The sequence below is a fragment of the Patiria miniata genome, unplaced genomic scaffold, assembly GCF_015706575.1.
Source record: "Patiria miniata isolate m_02_andy unplaced genomic scaffold, ASM1570657v1 HiC_scaffold_19, whole genome shotgun sequence".
NCBI lineage: Eukaryota > Metazoa > Echinodermata > Asteroidea > Valvatida > Asterinidae > Patiria > Patiria miniata.
In genome coordinates this window covers 4,903,035-4,921,395 of record NW_024037057.1, presented here as the reverse complement: position 1 = coordinate 4,921,395, position 18,361 = coordinate 4,903,035, and the positions used below count along the sequence as shown (strand labels likewise).

The window sequence follows — 18,361 nt, the reverse complement described above, 5'->3', positions numbered from 1 at the left end:
ATCTTTATATACAGTCACTCCCAACTGTTTCAAACACTGCACCTTTCATGAACTTAAGTCTTCTGAAAAAAAAAAATTAAATATCTGTCGGAATCAGGTTTTGATATCTCTCTCGTCAAGTTTTCTAACGATTTTTTGATCACCGCTAAGCGCAGGAGAAATGTACCCGAATCTATGGGGCCATGTTAGCATAACTTACAATCCGAGATTTTTCAAGGAAGAAGACAGCAACTTGCTGATTATATGTTTTCTTCTACTTTAGGTATTAAAGATCACTTTAGGTATAAAAACAGTATTCGTAACCGAAGTTCTATTTACTTGACCAGGAATTAAAAAAAAAAAATATGGTGATAAAATTGACGTCATCGCGATGATATCGGACTTTATGATATATATATTTCTCGACATTTCGGTTTTGAAAAAAAAATGGATATTGAACAAGCTATCTATAATATGGTGCATGCAGTCCAAAGCTGTTGCACTTTTGTGTTTAATGCAGAACAAAAAAAAGGAAATGTTTGAAGTACCCTGTATAATTTTACAAGCATATAGGCCGGTCCATACATGTACTTCGAATTTCAGTGTGAAGCAAATTTGTTAGGATAACGGCTGACGTCACAAGGAAATTTTAATTGTTGACGTCATGAAAATCGTTTTGCTTTCTCTGGCAGTATATGACCCGGCCTTATGGCAGATTGTTTATCCTGAAAGAGAAACATTTGCGAAAAAAATTAAAAACGTAAAAATTTACGAGGGGTTGCGATTTGTTACCTTTTCCGAACATGTGGTACCAGAGAGTAAAGCAGTCACCGGTGGACTGTGGGAAGTGCTCGCTGACCAGCCAGGCTTCCGAGCCCTTGGGTGCGTAGGACGTCTCCAAAAACATGTAGTAACCTGAACAAAAAAAAGAAGAAAACTGAGAGATATTTGGAAGATTTTGTGGATTGTGAATAAGGCTGCCAAGGAAATCGACTGGAGCAGTTTTTGAAACTTCAACCTCCAGAAAAAGGGTTCTCTCACGATCCGGCCTATACCTGGTTACCGGAAAGTCGGCGTCGCCATTGTAGTAGGCAACGATTGTATAGCACACTGCACAGCAGTAGGCAAGCATTCAAAGCTGTGATGGATGTTATCGTCTCTAGGATGGGAGAAGTTAAATGATAGAAGGGAAACCCACCAGATGACTCAACTCTACAAGATCATCACTCACACCGTTGACATTGATGCTCCAGACTATCTTCAACCGAAAATGCAGAGATCCAGGAGGGGGAACAACAACCAATTCAACATAGTACAAACATCCTCAACTGCATTCAAGAATTCATTTTTTTTCCCCAAGGACAATTTAATTATAGAATGACCTGCCCCAACACATCATCACTGACTCTTTGACGCACAAGACCTTTGGAGACAACTATTATAACCACATCGTGTTTCAGGAGGAAACCAACCAAGTACCAAATACCAAGATGGCAAAAACTACGAGAAAAACGCGGAGCAAACACCGAGTGCTGGGTCGGCACTGTTACGACAACCGTACACGGCACAGGTAGTGACCATTACGCCATTTGAATATAACTTGCAGTAATGTTAATTGAAAATAAGCCCTACTTTCTAGTTTACAATGCCCAACGTGGTTGCTAACCAAACGCTTGCCTACTGCAATGCTGGCCAATCACAGAGAAGCCGGATGTTCACGTTGTACTGCAACAGCAATGCTGACTTTCCGTTACCGGGATGTAGGCTTGGTCACGTGGGTCAGTGCATGAGAGATCCCTATTGCAGTCTTTCTACATTTTGGTGATTTATAATTTTTTTTTTATCAGAAATATGACAAAGTGCTTCCAAGAAAAAGGCACTAACCATTCTGACTGCCGTAAGTGTGGTCAAACGACGGCCCGGTGTTGTAGCTCGCAGTGCCCCCGCTGCTACGCTCAAAGTCCAGCTGGTCGTCGGTGCGTTCGTTGTACCAGCCGCACAGGTCTTCTTGGAAGTCGCAGTAGCCTTGTGGGAATTAGAAGGGGAAAATAGAAGAAAATTAATTAACACAATCATTTAAATAACGTTTTTGTCACATCTTTTAAAATTCTGGTTCTGGTATCCAGAACTAGAACGGCAACTCAACAGTGCACTCGCTGTATTACATATTTTCAAATTCTGCACTTGATTGTAAATTTTACAACATTGGAAAAACAAAATAATAACAAAGTGAGATTTCCCGATCATGTAATTGAGATCTCCCGACCATGTGATTGAGATCTCCCGACCATGTGATTGAGATCTCCCGACCATGTGATTGAGACTCTTCTGATCATGTGACTAAGAGGTCCGGATCATGTGATTGAGATCTCCTAATGTAATGTGACAGACATCTCTTAATCATGTGATTGTGATCTACTCATGGGATTGTGTTCTTCTGATCATGAGAGTGAAATCTTCTGATCAGGTGATTGAGATCTCCTGATCAATGTGATTGCGATCTCTTGATTATGTGATTGAGTTCTCCTGATCGTGTGACTGAAGTCTCCTGATCGTGTGACTGAGATCTCCTTATCATCAAGGGCGGATCCAGGGGGGGGCCAAAGGGGGCCATGGCCCCCCCCAAAACGAAACCAATTTTTTTTTTTTTTATGTGACATCGCAAGAAAGGCAGGCAATGAGTACACCACCATCTTTTCCTCAAAAGAAAACATTGGTTAAAGTGGTCAGAAATTGCCTCAGATCGCACCACAGAGCATCTAGAATCCAAAATTTTTTCGGGGCCCTTAAGCGGGCCCCGAACCCCACGCCGTAATTTTTTGGACCCACTTTTTTGGAGGACCAAAAATTTTTTTGGCCCCCCAAAAAATTGTGTTCTGGATCCGCCCTTGCTTATCATGTGATTGAGATCTCATCATGTGATTGAGTTCTCCTGATATCATGCAAATGAGATGTCTTAATCGTGTGATTGATATCTCCTGATCATGTGACTAAAATCTCCAGATCATGTGATTGAAATCTCATCATGTGATTGGACAATATGTGGACCAATACCTGGTGGCAGGCAAGCCCCGTCTTTACGATCTATCTCGTCAATGGCGATGTCACCGCTGCCGTTGGGGTCACCGACGGTTCCCACAAATGCTGGCTGGACAAAATGAAAGGACCCAAAAAGCGCCAAGTCAGCAAAGTCCACAAAAATTAATACAATTTTTACAAACACATTCTTTGTTCAAACGTTTTTCATTCCAAACCTAGTCCGTTCTCAAAAAAGTTCAGTTAGGCCAACGCCATCTTCTGTTGTTGGGCACTAGTCAGAATCCACAAACTTGTCTATGGGTTTTACTTCTATCTATGGGCACTAGTCAGAATCCACAAACTTGTCTATGGGTTTTACTTCTATCGTTGGGCACTGGTCAGAATCCACAAACTTGTCTATGGGTTTTACTTCTATCATTGGGCACTAGTCAGAATCCACAAACTTGTCTATGGGTTTTACTTCTAATGTTGGGCACTAGTCAGAATCCACAAACTTGTCTATGGGTTTTACTTCTATCGTTGGGCACTAGTCAGAATCCACAAACTTGTCTATGGGTTTTACTTCTATCGTTGGGCACTAGTCAGAACCCACAAACTTGTCTATGGGTTTTACTTCTATCGTTGGGCACTAGTCAGAATCCACAAACTTGTCTATGGGTTTTACTTCTATCGTTGGGTACTAGTCAGAATCCACAAACTTGTCTATGGGTTTTACTTCTATCGTTGGGCACTAGTCAGAATCCACAAACTTGTCTATGGGTTTTACTTCTGTCTTGGGCACTAGTCAGAATCCACAAACTTGTCTATGGGTTTTACTTCTATCGTTGGGCACTAGTCAGAACCCACAAACTTGTCTATGGGTTTTACTTCTATCGTTGGGCACTAGTCAGAATCCACAAACTTGTCTATGGGTTTTACTTCTGTCTTGGGCACTAGTCAGAATCCACAAACTTGTCTATGGGTTTTACATCTATCGTTGGGCACTAGTCAGAATCCACAAACTTGTCCATGGGTTTTACTTAGTGATATATTTTAATGGAAAACAAGAAGGTAAGACTTACGAAAAATGGGTTAGGGCTCAAGAGCGTGACGGTGGCGCGATGCCAGACGTCGTCCTGCTCCCCGGTCCTCTCCCACATCTTGTCGGCGACCGCGCCCATGTACTGGTGCACGGCCAGTGAGCCCACGCCCGCGCCGTGCATGTGATACCAGAAGTGCATGCATTCGCCTAGCGGGGTGGCGGGGTAATGGGGGTTGTACATGACGGCCTGGTCACCTATTTTCTGGGGAGGCGACTCGCTAAGGTAGGCAAAGTGACCTGGAGAGACAATGAAGAGAATGATTTCAATCAATCTTTGACTTTTTGGTATTTCATTCAATGGAGTTTTCGTTTTCGCTTCATATGAATTCCAAGTGGCATTGAGGAAGTTTTTGAAAGATTCATTTTGATGAAAAAATGAAACGCCATGGTAAAAATTCAGTATTCAGAATTTAGCATGTACGTTTTTTTATTGTAATCAGCCGAAATTTGCCAAATTGGATGCTGGTAAGTGTAGCATTTTAAAGAAATATGATAATTTCTATTTTTTATAAAAATGAGTACATCATCTAGCAATCTATTGAAGGGTTCTAGTCTCGGGATGAACTACAAAAAAAATAGAACAGCTGACACAGCATAACAAATTCTGATTGGTTGTGAGAGCTTGTGGGCCGGATTCTGATTGGCCAGTGAGGACGACATTATGCTCTTCCCATTCCACAGGGATAACTGAATTTCTAACTGGTCTCCACGAAAGGATTCCTCCAAAACTAGAACAGCCGATATGGAGCTAGCACAACTATGATTAGTTGTGAGAGCATGTGGACCGGATTCTGATTGGCCAGTGAGGATGACATTATGCTCTTTCCATTCCAGGGGGGACAACTGAATCTGTAACTGGTCTCCACAATGCTCTCAGTTCGTATCACAAACTTTGAGGAATTTATAGAAATAAATTTCATATTGTTGATAAACATTTGGCAAAACATTTATTGCTAACATTTGGCAAATATTGACAAAAATTCCATCCATCCAGTATTTGTCGAGCAAAACTTGTCGCCGACCATCAGCAACACTGCCTACTTACAAATGGCCTCAAGACGTTTATGCTCCCGGCATGGACAGACATGTTGCACATTTTTTTAATCAAGGGACTTCTGGCAGTTTGTCTGCCTGTCTGTTTGTCTAATCCGTCCCGAAGGATTATATTTTACCTGTGGAGGTTTCGAAGGTCTTGTCGGTGAGGGGCGGCACACCCTGAGGATGCACCTCGTCTCCCCGCTTCAACGACCAATCAAAAGCATCGCTGGTAGCCTGCACCCAGTCGCACATATCCACCTCAAAATCGCACCATTCTGACAGAGATACCAAAAAGGGGGGAAAAATTGGAGCACGATCCAAATCCTGTGACTGATCTCATGAAACTCATCGTAACTTACAATGCATTTCGGAGCTGCAACATATCATATGCTGATGCGTCGTTATCAGTTCTCCTATACACGTACTTTATAAATATGATCAGACCTACTTAACACCACAAACTTAAATTGGATATGCGTGGTCGTCCTACATACACGGCATTTCGGCCGCCTTCCTTTGTACTCGCATAATGCGCTAAAGCATCATGGCCGCTGTATTAATTAACCCTTACTCTCTGAGGGTAGTTTACTGCATGTCAGTTGGTTATGCCAATGCCCTCTAGCTGCAGTTTATTGGCAGATAGTTTGTCTTAACAGTGAAGGCTCCAATTGGCAGGAGTTGGAGGCCCTGGAGGGTGCCTGATACTGACCAGCTGGGGGCACTCACTTTGTTATCAGAGGACTCTCATTGTTCTCTGTGGCATGTATTGGAGTGCCTGTCCAGTTACCCTTGAAATGACATGGCAGATATTGGAGGGCCGTGCAAAAAACATATGCCATTTTCTTAAGGCACATAATGGCATGCGTTGGAGGGTCCAGTTGGGTAAGGGTTAATATCACTGTCAAAGTCAAGCTGCAGGAATGCAGGCTGAATGCGGACTGGAGGATTAAGAACAATAGCCTCGTTCGGACGCGGCCGGAACGGCAACAATCTCTTATGACGTCTCGACATAGCATGGCCGGCGCGGAGAGTCTGCAGACTAACGGACGTATTCACGAGATTGGTAATTTGCATAAACCTTGCAAGTTGGGTTCCTCACGCATTCCAGACGAGTTGTCAAGTGCTCTTTTGTTTGGAACGGATTGACGTTCTCTTAGGGATTCTCCGGTCCGGGATGCTTGCGTTCTAGAACGACCAGTCTTTATGGGGATGGGAAAACACTTGAACCGGGTTTAACATCAAGTGCTCCAATTTGTCAGAACAAGTTAGAGGATGAAACGCAAATTTGGATTTGGTTGCATAAATTCCTCGAAGGTCTGAGAATGATAGAGTTATCGACATTTTTAATTTGTGTGTGTGAGGAAACTTACTTGTCGGTGGGCATGATCCTTCGTCAAAGGAGATGTCGTCGATGGCCATGTCGCTCGCCCAGAACGATCCTAGGACTCCTTCAAATGTGATCTGAGAAGCGAAGCAAAAACAAAATAAAAGTGGCGATGAAGTTGTTCTTATTTGCCGTTGCTTTGGTAAAAATGTTAACCATAATTATTTATTGAATAGTATAATTTGTTTCGGTGCACTTGAGGCATATGCAATTTCCATAACAGAGTGAACAAGCCGAAAAATTGAACATTTATATTAGGCTATCGGCTTCGGTCCAAAAATAGGGCCACTGGTATCAAACGATGGAAAGGAGCAATGCGCATAGCGTTTTTTGGCAAGGTATGCTGGAGTTAGAAAATTTGTGATAGCTTTGCAGTAGGAGCGGTGGCAGTTTTTTGGTGCTATCACTTTTAATATTATTTTTTTCAAAATGGCCGCCAATACGCTTGTTGCCGGATTATTTATATGTGGTCACAAGCATGTTTTGGCCACCAATTTTCTTTAAAAAGTGATAGCACCCAAAAAGCTGCCACCGCTGCAATGCTATCACATAGGGGAGTCAGGTTGGCGTAGCGGTACTTTCCTCGCCTTCCACCGCTGTGACCCGGGTTCGAATCCCGCCTGGGCCAATATGTGGATTGGGTTTTCAGTCCCTGCCTGATTCTGTGGGTTTTCCCCAGAATATTCTTCTGGGCTTTTCCTCCCACCTCTAAAACTGTAACTTCTTCTCATTGTCTTCTCTCTACAGGTTTCTTCAGGCTTGCGAGCTACAGTGCCTAGGGTGCTTTTTAGGAATCCTTGGTTTCATTACCAGAAATGATTAATAATAATAATAATAATAATAATAATAACATATTTTCCAACTGCAGGGGTGCATACCTTGCCCAAAGTCACAATGAGCATTATTCCCCTCATTTGATACCAACCAAACCCCCGGGCTGATGGCCCATATGAAATCTTCAAACTCAAAGTCAAGCAATTGGCCCAGGTCAAAAGGTCGCGTAACCACCTACCGTGAACTTAGTTGGGCTCTTGATGGTCCTCTGGAACATGAGCCAGTCGCCGGACTGGTCGCCAGTCCGGGACCAGAGCTTGATGGAGGTCTGCGCGGTCACGTCATTGAGGTACATGTTCATGGAGCCCATGTCCCGGCCGGCCATGTGGTACCACCAGGTCAGGCAGCTGCCGGTCAGCTGGGTCGGGTTGATGGAGCGGGACGAAATGCGGCCAATTTGGCCCGAGGTGAAGCTGCCGCTTAATGGGTCCATGTACAGAAAATATCCTGCGGACACAAAAAATCAGAAAACATGAATGCTCAGCAAATTTCTTTTTAAGCAAATTTGATTCTCAGTATCAATGTGCGATGTATATGCCGTGTTTCCTATTTTTTTAAAGCGGTTTTTTTTTTAAGTAACAATGTCAGGCTGGAATTATAGCCTCTAAAAACTTGTAATGAAATCAACAAACAATTCGTCGTGACAGTGCAACAAGTTCGTAACTCGATTCTGCAACAAAGTTGTATCTCGCGCAAATATGCTCTGTGCAACAAGGTCGTATCTCACATATCCCGACGTCCCTGACTATGTGTGTACATCCGGATCATTTTAAGCGATATAGGCTCTTTGGCATTAAAAACCTCATATTTCACGAACATAACGTCACACACCATTTGAGTAGATATGACCTTGTTGGTGCACTGACAGGACAATTTGTTTACGCTTCAAATAAACACTTCTTATTATAACATCGCATCATCGTTGGAATTCCTCATTCTCCTGTCGACGGGCAGAGCATTCTGTTCGAAACGTTGAGTCCCTCCGGTTCTTTTCAGAACCACACATACTCACAAAAGAGATTTATTCACATTGTGCTACCGCGAACTTATCTCATCTTAGTATCTTTCCACCATGCAAACCTTCAAATCTCATCTCACTTCAAATAAAGTTGATTTTCGGGTTCACTTAATATTTCGCCATATTTCGCCATATTTCTCTGTTTCTTGGAATGAACAAGGCTTGCTTGTGACGCATTATCACAGCTGACTCCGCTCCACGACTCGAGCAGGGTCTGAGGTGGCTGACCCGGGTGAGCCCCGAGACTGATGTCAGAGCTAATCAAATGGCGCGGGGCTAACCTGGGTTGACCAAGGTGAGCTAACAAACACACTTTTTAAAATATTGTAGCGGTACTGCCTCGGACAACTGCCCCGGTGAGTAGCCGCGTACGGCCTAGCCTCTACGGTCGGGTACGCAGATCCGTTTTGGCGGAGATTTACCGCCAGGCCCGCAGCAGACTACCAAAACAACACCCTATCACGCACTCACTCCACTCACTGGGCTGACAGACGGATGATATCTCGGGGGAGGAATATGACACTGGACACTGATTTGCGCCTTCCCTTAGCTTTGGTGATTATTCCTCATTCCAGTTTCAGCCTATCTTGGTGCCTCGCCTACGTGATCTTATACTCAGTCACTTCCCTTACAAACTCAGCGATTACTTAATTATCTGGATTATGATGCAGGAATCATTTGTCAATTACACTCACACAAAGTATGAGGCTCCCTCCACTGCGACTATAGGTGATTGGTTATTGGTTGATTGCGGGAGATTAGAACAGTGCAAGAACCCTTCACGAGACCGCGCTCAGGTAACGGCCACAGCAGAAAGAGAGCGAAGCTGAGCACGCGGCCGCTTATATACACTGGCGCTATTGACTGGTGCCCCCATAAACCTGGGTGAGTGCACGCTGGCTACCAGTAAGAACTAAAGTGTGCCCTCTATGAAATGCATTGCGCGACAATATTGACTGAGCCTATGTCCAGTTTTTTTTTTGGGGGGGGGGCATGAAAGACGTTCGGTTTTCCTTTTACCTTGTCCCGTGGTGTGGTCCGCGGAGGGCCCCGTGTCCCATCCGAACGTGGGTCCCGTGTGGCGTACCCAGGTCAGGTCGTCCGTCTTGTCCTGCACCCATCGGCAGGTGTTCTGCTCAAAGTCACAGGAGATGTTACGAGCCAGGTTGGCTGGGTCGGCGGTCTGCGGCTGGACTGCAGTGGGGAAGAAGTTAAAAATAAAACACCAGGAAATATTAAAAGAAAAGGAAGGATTAGGAAAAGCCTTACTCCAAATAGTTAAAGGTAGCATCCACCATTTGTAATTTGTGCATACAAAAGTTCTCTATATCTATAGAAGGGTGCTGAACAACTAAGGCCAATAAAAAAAAAAGAATGCTGCTTCCAATTACATGGCATTTGAAAATAGGGTAGGTACCCGATAGAGAGGATTTTTTTTTGGAGGGGCCCACTTTTTTTATGAAAAATCATATGGAGGTGTCTGTGTGTGGTCAAATGTACAATGTAGTAATTGGATGGTTTACAGGGTTTTTTACTCATTTCCCCCAAAAAAAATTAGGGGAGGGCTGTGAAAATATGGTAGGTAGGATAACCGGTAGCTGAACTATTTTTTTGTTTTTGGCCTAACTTGATGAAGTTTCAGCTCAGTGAATGCTGTATATTCCGAGAAAACAATATTCTAGGATCCTGATTTCAAATCAAAAGTGGCTTAATCATGTTTTGAATTGGGCCTGAATTCAGCATCTGAGACATGTTCTCACAGAGCTGATTGCAGCTACGCGATGTCGCGCACTGAACCGATGTATAATAGCAACCGCGCGCGCCTCGTGTGAATGCTTGCGCGCATTTCGCTGAATAAAAAAAACCGAACTACTAAGGAAATGGCCAACAATGTGTCTTTAGTTATTCACTTTTGAATGAGACATCCGCCGAAAAAAATGGGCCTGTGTTTAGTTAGTGAATTATTACTATACAGTTTTCAAATAACCGGCTGCCAGACAATATATTATGTTCTTGTAGGTTAGGCTGGTTCCTGCCCCACAATCAGTATCGATAATGTACAGACTGGAAGCCAGTCTGCCAGTAAAGCGAATCTGTTTGCCCAAAACAGAAACCTTTCTTTCAGAGGGTTGGAGATTTGTTGAAATAAACATGCCAGATGAAAAATGTTTTAAAAGAAAAAATGGAATTTGTTGGAGAGCATGACAAAAGCAACTTCTGTTCTCTGAATTTGTAGAATGCCTTTCAATTGATGCAAAGATTTCAACCTTAGGTTTTGCCAAGAAATTTGAAGGACTCAACAGAATGCAATAATTGGGGCTGTCTATTTAGTATTGGATTCTTTGAAACTGCAAAAAAGTCATGAACTCACATAGACAGAATCCGTTGTGCGTGAAAGTGATGTCGTCGATGGCGATGTCGCCACGGTAACTTGTCCCCACGACGCCTTCAAACACGATCTTTGGGATACCAAACACAATAAAACAAATAAGCTTTTTATAACTGTACCAATTTTGCTGTAATTTCACTATAATAATGTTGGTATATGACAACAGTTCGCCTCCAATTAAATAAGGGGTTTCTCTCTCGTTCCAAAGACAAGATCAGATCCTGATTTTTGAACAGGTCAGCATCCTTACAAAGAAAAATACGGAAAATTTGGTGGGAAAAGTTGACCAATTCTGTACCGCAACAGGAAAAGACCCACAGTTTCAGATGTTAGTAATCTATTACCGTTGTATACCAAAACAATTCGTCACGTCAGTGCAACAAGGTAAACCCCATTCTGCAACAAAGTCGTATCTCGCGCGAATACGCTCCGTGCAACAAGGTCGTATCTCGACGTCCATTGACTTTGCGTGTACATCCGGGTTATTTTAAGCGAGATACGACCTTTTGACATTCTAAAACTCGCGTTTTGCGTCGTTCATGCCATTTTAGGAGATACGACCTTGTTGCACTGACGCGACAAATTGTTGCCTGTTGAGATGGGGGTTCATGGGTTTTGTACACCCTCTGGGGCATTTGCCCCCTTGGGCGTACAAAACACCATGGACCCTGCCACAGTAGGTAACAATTGTATATTGCTGCTTCACCTCACCTGGTAGGGGTAGTTGAAGTACACTCCGATCTGGCCAAACTTCCAGTCCGTCTCGTTGATGCTCTGCTCTTTCTGCAGGTACCAGAGCGAGTCTTCCAGCAGGGAGTTTGCCCCAGAGCCGCGGCCGAAGATCAGCATCTCGCCGATGTCCGCGCCGAACATGTGGTACCTGGGTTCCAAAAAACCAATAGAATTCTTATGAAATTTCAGGAGTCAGTTGCTCTTTCTACATCTTTCATTTCAATAAAACCTGTCAATTTAAACCCTAACCCACCTCGATCCTCCAAAATCCTCCTGGCAATTTGGGGGGAGTTTGGAGGATCGAGGCTAAATGGCCCAAAAAAATGGTGGTTGATTTCGGAGGTTGCATGACAAATTTATAGGCTGTACCCTGCATAGTTTATGTTCAGCCATACATAACTGAGCACTGCATTACGCGCGATATCATTCACACTGCTTCTGAATATCATCGGCACTGCCTCAACCCAATAACAGTGATGTCAGAGGATTTTGAAGGATTGAGACAATGGTCGCCCCTCCACTGAACAAACTCAAGAAATAACGGATGATTCTGGAGGAATGAGGCTGAATCCAAATTTCACAAGGTGGCAATTGGAGGATTTGGCAGGATTGAGGATGGTTCCTAGCCAAAAGGGCCTAGGGGTTGAGGTTAATCCTACAAAACTGAATGTTGGAATTTGGAAGATTCCGTAGGACTAGGGCCCAGAAAGGAAAAAAAGAAAGATGTTTGAAGACTTGACACCCACCAGAAGGACATGCAGGATCCGGTCGCTGGTGACATGGGGAAGACCTCACTCTCCAGGTAGGCATAGTCGCCGGCGACGCGGGGAGAACTAGTCTCAATGTACAGGAAGAAACCTGGGTGCATCCAACAAAAATTGGGAACGTCGCAAAATTAAACAAAACAAATTTCAACTTATATTTCACATATCAAAGAAATGCACAAAGACTCTAAGTAGTACGTCTGTCAAAAGCCAATGTGGCCCATCAGGCTGGCGTTTATCTGCATTTTTTTGGCATGAAACGACCGAGGATATTTCTATTCCCCCTGGATGGGATGCCAGTCCATCACAGGTAACTCCCGAGCTACTGCGGGTGTGGAATGAATTTAGGTTTTATGAAATACGGACCCCTTGGTGGTATTGCGCATGCTCATGCATACATAATTACCAAATGGAACCGGTCACGTGAGAGGGTTTAACCAATAAAAGGAAAAAAAAGTGTGATTTTCATAGGAGTCTGATTCTCGTATCACACCGGTACCAATTTATACTCCTGGGTTGAGAGAGACAAGTTGGGGTAAAGTAGCTTGCCCAAGGGCACAACGTATACTGGGACACTAGAAATTCCAGGCGTACCTCAAAGGCACACTAGCTTGAATACAGCACAAGTGAGGTGTGCTCGGAAATTCTCGGGTGCCAGTGCCAATGTTCCCAAGACTCTATTCGATTCAACCTTTGGACAGTCCGCTGTAAGTCTAGGAAACTTTTTCCACTGGGACCTTGAAAATTCTGACCACACCTCAAACACTCATCAGCTTGAATACAGCACATGAGGTGTGGTCGGTACATCGCGGATCCCAGTGCCAATGTTCCCAAGACTTGATTTGATTAAACTTGTGGATAGTCCCCTCTAAGTCTAGGGAGCTTTTCCACTGGCACCTTGAAAAATTATGACCACACCTCAAACACACATCAGCTTGAATACAGCACATGAGGTATGGTCGGTATATCTCGGGCACCAGTGCCAATATTCCCAAGACTTGACTTGATTAAACTTGTGGATAGTCCGCTCTAAGTCTAGTGAGCTTTCCCACTGGTACCTTGACAAATTCTGACCACACCTCATACACACATCAGCCTGAATACAGCGCATGAGGTATGGTCGGTATATCTCGGGCGCCAGTGCCAATGTTCCCAAGAGGGGACTGGATTCAACTTGGGATAGTGCCCACTTCCACCAAATCTAAAGCCAGCTTTGAAACCGAGACTAAAACTTGCCTTTGTTAGGGGCGCACGACGACCCGCAGGTGTGATCGACGTCCGGTCCCGTGTAGAAGCTCCCGGTCCTCTTGCCGAGGCGCACCCAATCAAAGACGTCGTCCTGGCCGTTGCGCCAGGTGCAGGTGTTGTCTTCAAAGTCGCAGGTGCCCTTCTCTGGGCAGATGCCGGGCTTGTAGCTGACGTGGTCGATGGCGATGTCGCTCTGGTAGCTGGAACCGGCGGTGGCCTCGAATATGATCTTTGGATTTTGAAGGCACATAGGATTATTTGCATTATCGTTTCAATTTGGGGTAACACCATGTGGTAATAACTACTGTTGCTAAGTAGATAGTTCTGATAAGAACTTGTCCTGCTTTAAGTTCTAAAAGAACTTGAACTTAAAGCAGGACTGTTCTTATCAGAACTAAAACTACTTGGCAAAAGTTGATAATAAGCAGGCCAAGTTCTTATCAGAAGCCGTGCAGAGGACTGCGAGCTCGTATTTCTGTGGATGATGATTAGGTCCTACAATGGCTCTATTTTGCAATGGAGTGTAGGCGTCAATTTTCAAAATGGCGATGGGCTTCAGGACTGCATTTAGGGGTGATCATCTTTGGATGGAATTTTCTCCCAAAAGTCATCGGTTAACCCCCAGAAAATTGAACAGAAAATGAAAGATGATGAAATAAGCTTTAGTTTGATGTACGTCTTGAACACCTCAGAGAGTTGTGAGTATTTTTCCTGAATTTCTGAAGTGGGGGCATGCTTCATTGGGGTCTAAGTAAATTTAATTACTGGTCTGCAACCGTAAGGAAAAATAGTCTGGTGCATTTTTTCCCCAAAAAACACTATCATTCAGTACTCTTATTGGATACAAGGAACATGACCAATATGGTTGCACCAAGATAAAGGTCTATTGGCGGTCTATTGGCGTTCTACTGTACGTTTTGAAGTGTGCTTCGGTACAGGGCTTGTTTGATATCATACCTCGTAGACAGTTTGGCTGGAGACCGTTGCCATCCCTTGAAGCCACTGGTCGCCGTAGTTATCCCCGGACGCTGTGAAGATGGCCGTTTCCTGGAGATTGACGTCACGCAGCTGTGAAAAAAATAAGAACTCTTTGTCAAGCAAACTGACTGAATGTTTAAGGCTTCTAAATAATTCTGTATGTAGCTGTGAAACTAAAGCTGTAAACGAAGCCGGGTGTTTCTTAAACACAGATTTGATCAACGTACCAAGACTTTGAGAGTGCCCATGTCGGCACCGTACATGTGATAGTAGAAGTACCAGCAGGCGTCTTTTGTGCTTTGGTCGGGAACAAACGGCGGGCTGATCAGCCTTGCGATGTCGTTGGGCCTGGGAGGGCTGCACTCGATGTACATGTAGTAACCTGGGGATAGAAAGGCGAGAAAATATAAACTGTTCCGTTGATAAATCTGGCAACTGGCAGTGCTGAAGTCGAGGACGTCACATGTCCAATCACAAGTCCATCACAAGTCCCTCAAATGTCCATCACATGTCCATCACAATCTATCTCAAGTCCATCACAATCCATCACAAGTCCAACACAAGTCCATCACAAGTCCATCACAAGTCAAACACAAGTCCATCACAAGTCCATCACAAGTCCATCACAAGTCCATCACAAGTAAAACACAAGTCCATCACAAGTAAAACACAAGTCCATCACAAGTCAAACGCAAGTCAAACGCCAATCCAACACAAGTCCATCACAAGTCCATCACAAGTCCAGTCACAAGTCCAACACAAGTCCATCACAAGTCCATCACAAGTCCATCACAAGTCTATCAAAAGTCCACCGCAAGTCCATCACAATCCATCGCAAGTCCATCACAAGTCCATCACAAGTCCATCAAAAGTCCATCACAATCCATCACAAGTCCATCAAAAGTCCATCACAAGTCAATCACAAGTCCATCATCACAAAGTTAGTAACAAGTCCGTCACAAGTCAGTCACAAATCCATCATCACAAATCCATCACAAGTCCATCATAAGTCCATCACAAGTTCGTCACAATCCATCACAATCCATCACAAGTTCAACACAAGTCCACCACAATTCCATCACAATCCATCACAAGTCCATCACAAGTCCATCACAATCCATCACAAGTCCATCACAAGTCCAACACAAGTCCATCACAAGTCCATCACAAGTACAACCCTTTTTTGAATGCAACATCATCGGCTAAATGACACATAACAACAAAATGATGGAAACGCAGGCTTAAAAAGTAATCTTAAAAAGTAGAAATGGATGACAACTCACCTTCAGGGCTTCCATAGGAGTAGTCGGTTGTCGGCCCAGTGTAGAACGAAGGGGTCGATCCTTTGTACCAAGTCCAATCAAAATCGTCCGTTATGTCTTGGGTGTAGCCGCAGATATTAGCGTCCTGGAACTCGCAGTAGTGGGTGGCTAGGAATTCGAAAAATAAATAAAAATGAGGAATAAGGATCAACATGGTTTACGGAGGTGACAAACAATTTTTTATATTATTTTTTATTATTTATCTTTACATTTTCTTGCATTACTGGCTGCTAAACTGGACTTTAACCAGCCAGCCGTCCCCGGCAAGCTCGGTGGTGGAGTGGTAAGATGTCTGCGCTACTAAGCAGGAAGTTGTGGGTTCGAGTCCCACCCGACATGCGCGCGTAAGCTTGTGTATTTTTATTCTTCTGCAAGTCCTTCGACGACACCGAGTATACAGTGTTTATAAATACGTCGGCGAATGCAAAACTCAATTTCAAACATAATCCTTTTGTTGTTAATAGTTGCGTTTCGAGAAAAAAAAACTGCTCTAAAAGTGTCGGAGGTTTGGCTCCCTGTGAGTAGGTTGTATAGCGCCCTCTAAAGATCACGCACAGACCGAATGAGAGTTGGAGAGAAGTGGTTCACCTTCACAATCTCCCTTGTAGACGCTGATGTCGTCCAGGGCGATGTCACCTTCGTAGCTGCTGCCTACGACGCCTTCAAACACGTACTGCAGAGACAAAAAAACGTGACGTCAAAGTACCACGTGACCATCCGGTTTTCCCGTGATGGGCCACACAGTCGTGTTTTACTATACTCTCGAGGACAATGCTTTGTGTTTTCCCTTTGTCCCTGTAATATAACACTCTCCCATAGACTAAGCACGCAAACATACCACATACCACCGTTTCCAACAAAAGACCCAACTCCCGAGGACTGAAAGGATCTGTTGTTCTCCCTTTGTGTGTCGGTTCTCGGGGGTTATGTAGAACACGTACACCATTGCAGTAGGCAAGGGTTTGGTTAGCAACCACATCATGCGTTGTAAACAACGGAGAGTAAGGCTAATTTTCACGTTAAAAACAACTGCAAATTTTTGTATCAAATGGCGTAATGCGCAAACATCTCTCTAGTAAACGGTGATTGAAACGTCATCGTGAAACTTCCTGGTCCCGGCTCCCTGCTGTGCATTTACAATGGGTGTTCATTTTGGTAACCAGCTAGGTTTGTTCCAGACAATCGACTAGATTACAGCCTGTCTCCAAAAAAAATTGAAAACGATTTTTTTTCAATATTAAATCTCAACATAAGTAAGTCGTTTTGAGCATCACATTAAAGAAAAAAGACCAGGCTTTCCAATACTTTTTGTTTCATCTCATTTGCTTTTGTCAATCCAGAGATAACTCCAGTTTACTGCGGAACACAATAATCGAGTTTGTGCCACTTTCTGGGTGTGAGCTTCAAGACAGCATGGCACAGTACTCGAAACAACTCTGCCCATGCATAAAAGTGGCACAAAATTGATTTTGGTGTATCGCACTAAATTGATTATATCTCTGAATTGACAAAAGCAAATAAGATCAAACAAACACTATTGGAAAGCCCAGTCTTTGTTCTTTACTAATATGCCAAGTAAGAATGACTTATTTTGAAATTTCATATTTAACCAATTTTTTTTCTGATTGTAACATTTTTGTGAGTTTGAGACAGGCTGTAGTCCACCTACAGTAGACTATTGTGGATTTGAGACTATAAGAGTTATGGTTAAAAATGAATCTTATTGAGTCAAATTATGGTTAACAATAGTTCACGCTCGACATTGCAATTCCAAATTTGCCCTTGATTGCACACATCGCGCAAAGGTGCATAGGACCTAAACAGTGCCCTCAAGAGTCTATCCACGGAAGGCGATTTTACCTGGAAATCCTCGGTGGGCTGCGCCAGCTCCGCCTGGGCCCGGTACCAGCTGTCGTCCCTGGTCCCCGTCCGCTTCAGGATCGGGGTGCCCAGCCCCTTGCTGGCGTTGGCGTACACGTTGAGCGTGTCGATGTCGTCACCGTACATGTGGTACCAGAAGTCCACGCACCACTTGGAGTTGTCGAATTGGACGCTGGGGCTGACCAGGTAGGCCTTTTCGCCGGCCTGGCGCGGCCACGAGGCCTCCAAATAGACAAAGTAGCCAGCACCTGGGGGAGGGGGAGAGGGAGTGTTGGGTTGGGGGGTGAACACAAACAATCACACTTTGAACCAAAGTAACTACCCCCTCAATGGTTCAAAAAGAGAGAGGTGTTGGAGACCACTGGGAGAGACATTCAAACATATTGCTGATGAGGCCCGACACTGAGGCCCGTGCACATTCAGGATCAAATTTATCGCGCATTCTTTGCGTCATACGCGTGTGAACCAGTAAACGCACCCGGCGTGTTCCCCCCACCTCCCCCCCTTCCAATGGGGCTCTTGAAAGTGGTACCAAAGCGTTATCGCCTGTTAATGTGCCGAGCCATTAAAAACAGCTTTTTTTTTTGCCAATCGATCACCGAGTGTGACTTCGAATCAATTTCATGATGCACATGGATTGTAATTTAACTTATGATCAATAGCAAACCTTTCAG

The 18,361-nt window shown here is 44.1% G+C and overlaps 1 protein-coding gene across 1 annotated transcript in view; it reads right to left on the bottom strand.

The window, feature by feature from the left end:
* Positions 1–18,361, bottom strand: part of LOC119726055 (MAM and LDL-receptor class A domain-containing protein 1-like) — a 196,551-nt gene that overhangs the window by 121,989 nt on the left and 56,201 nt on the right. Inside the window, exons 39-55 of the mRNA XM_038197672.1 lie at positions 17,667–17,935; positions 16,395–16,479; positions 15,768–15,914; positions 14,712–14,866; positions 14,464–14,574; positions 13,495–13,735; positions 12,241–12,352; positions 11,474–11,642; positions 10,745–10,832; positions 9,394–9,567; positions 7,534–7,802; positions 6,508–6,598; positions 5,272–5,412; positions 4,080–4,336; positions 3,034–3,127; positions 1,864–2,004; positions 772–894 (exon numbers count right to left, since the gene is read on the bottom strand). Coding sequence (XP_038053600.1) covers positions 772–894; positions 1,864–2,004; positions 3,034–3,127; positions 4,080–4,336; positions 5,272–5,412; positions 6,508–6,598; positions 7,534–7,802; positions 9,394–9,567; positions 10,745–10,832; positions 11,474–11,642; positions 12,241–12,352; positions 13,495–13,735; positions 14,464–14,574; positions 14,712–14,866; positions 15,768–15,914; positions 16,395–16,479; positions 17,667–17,935 — 2,667 coding nt within the window. The remainder of the gene's footprint in view (positions 1–771; positions 895–1,863; positions 2,005–3,033; positions 3,128–4,079; positions 4,337–5,271; positions 5,413–6,507; positions 6,599–7,533; positions 7,803–9,393; positions 9,568–10,744; positions 10,833–11,473; positions 11,643–12,240; positions 12,353–13,494; positions 13,736–14,463; positions 14,575–14,711; positions 14,867–15,767; positions 15,915–16,394; positions 16,480–17,666; positions 17,936–18,361) is intronic.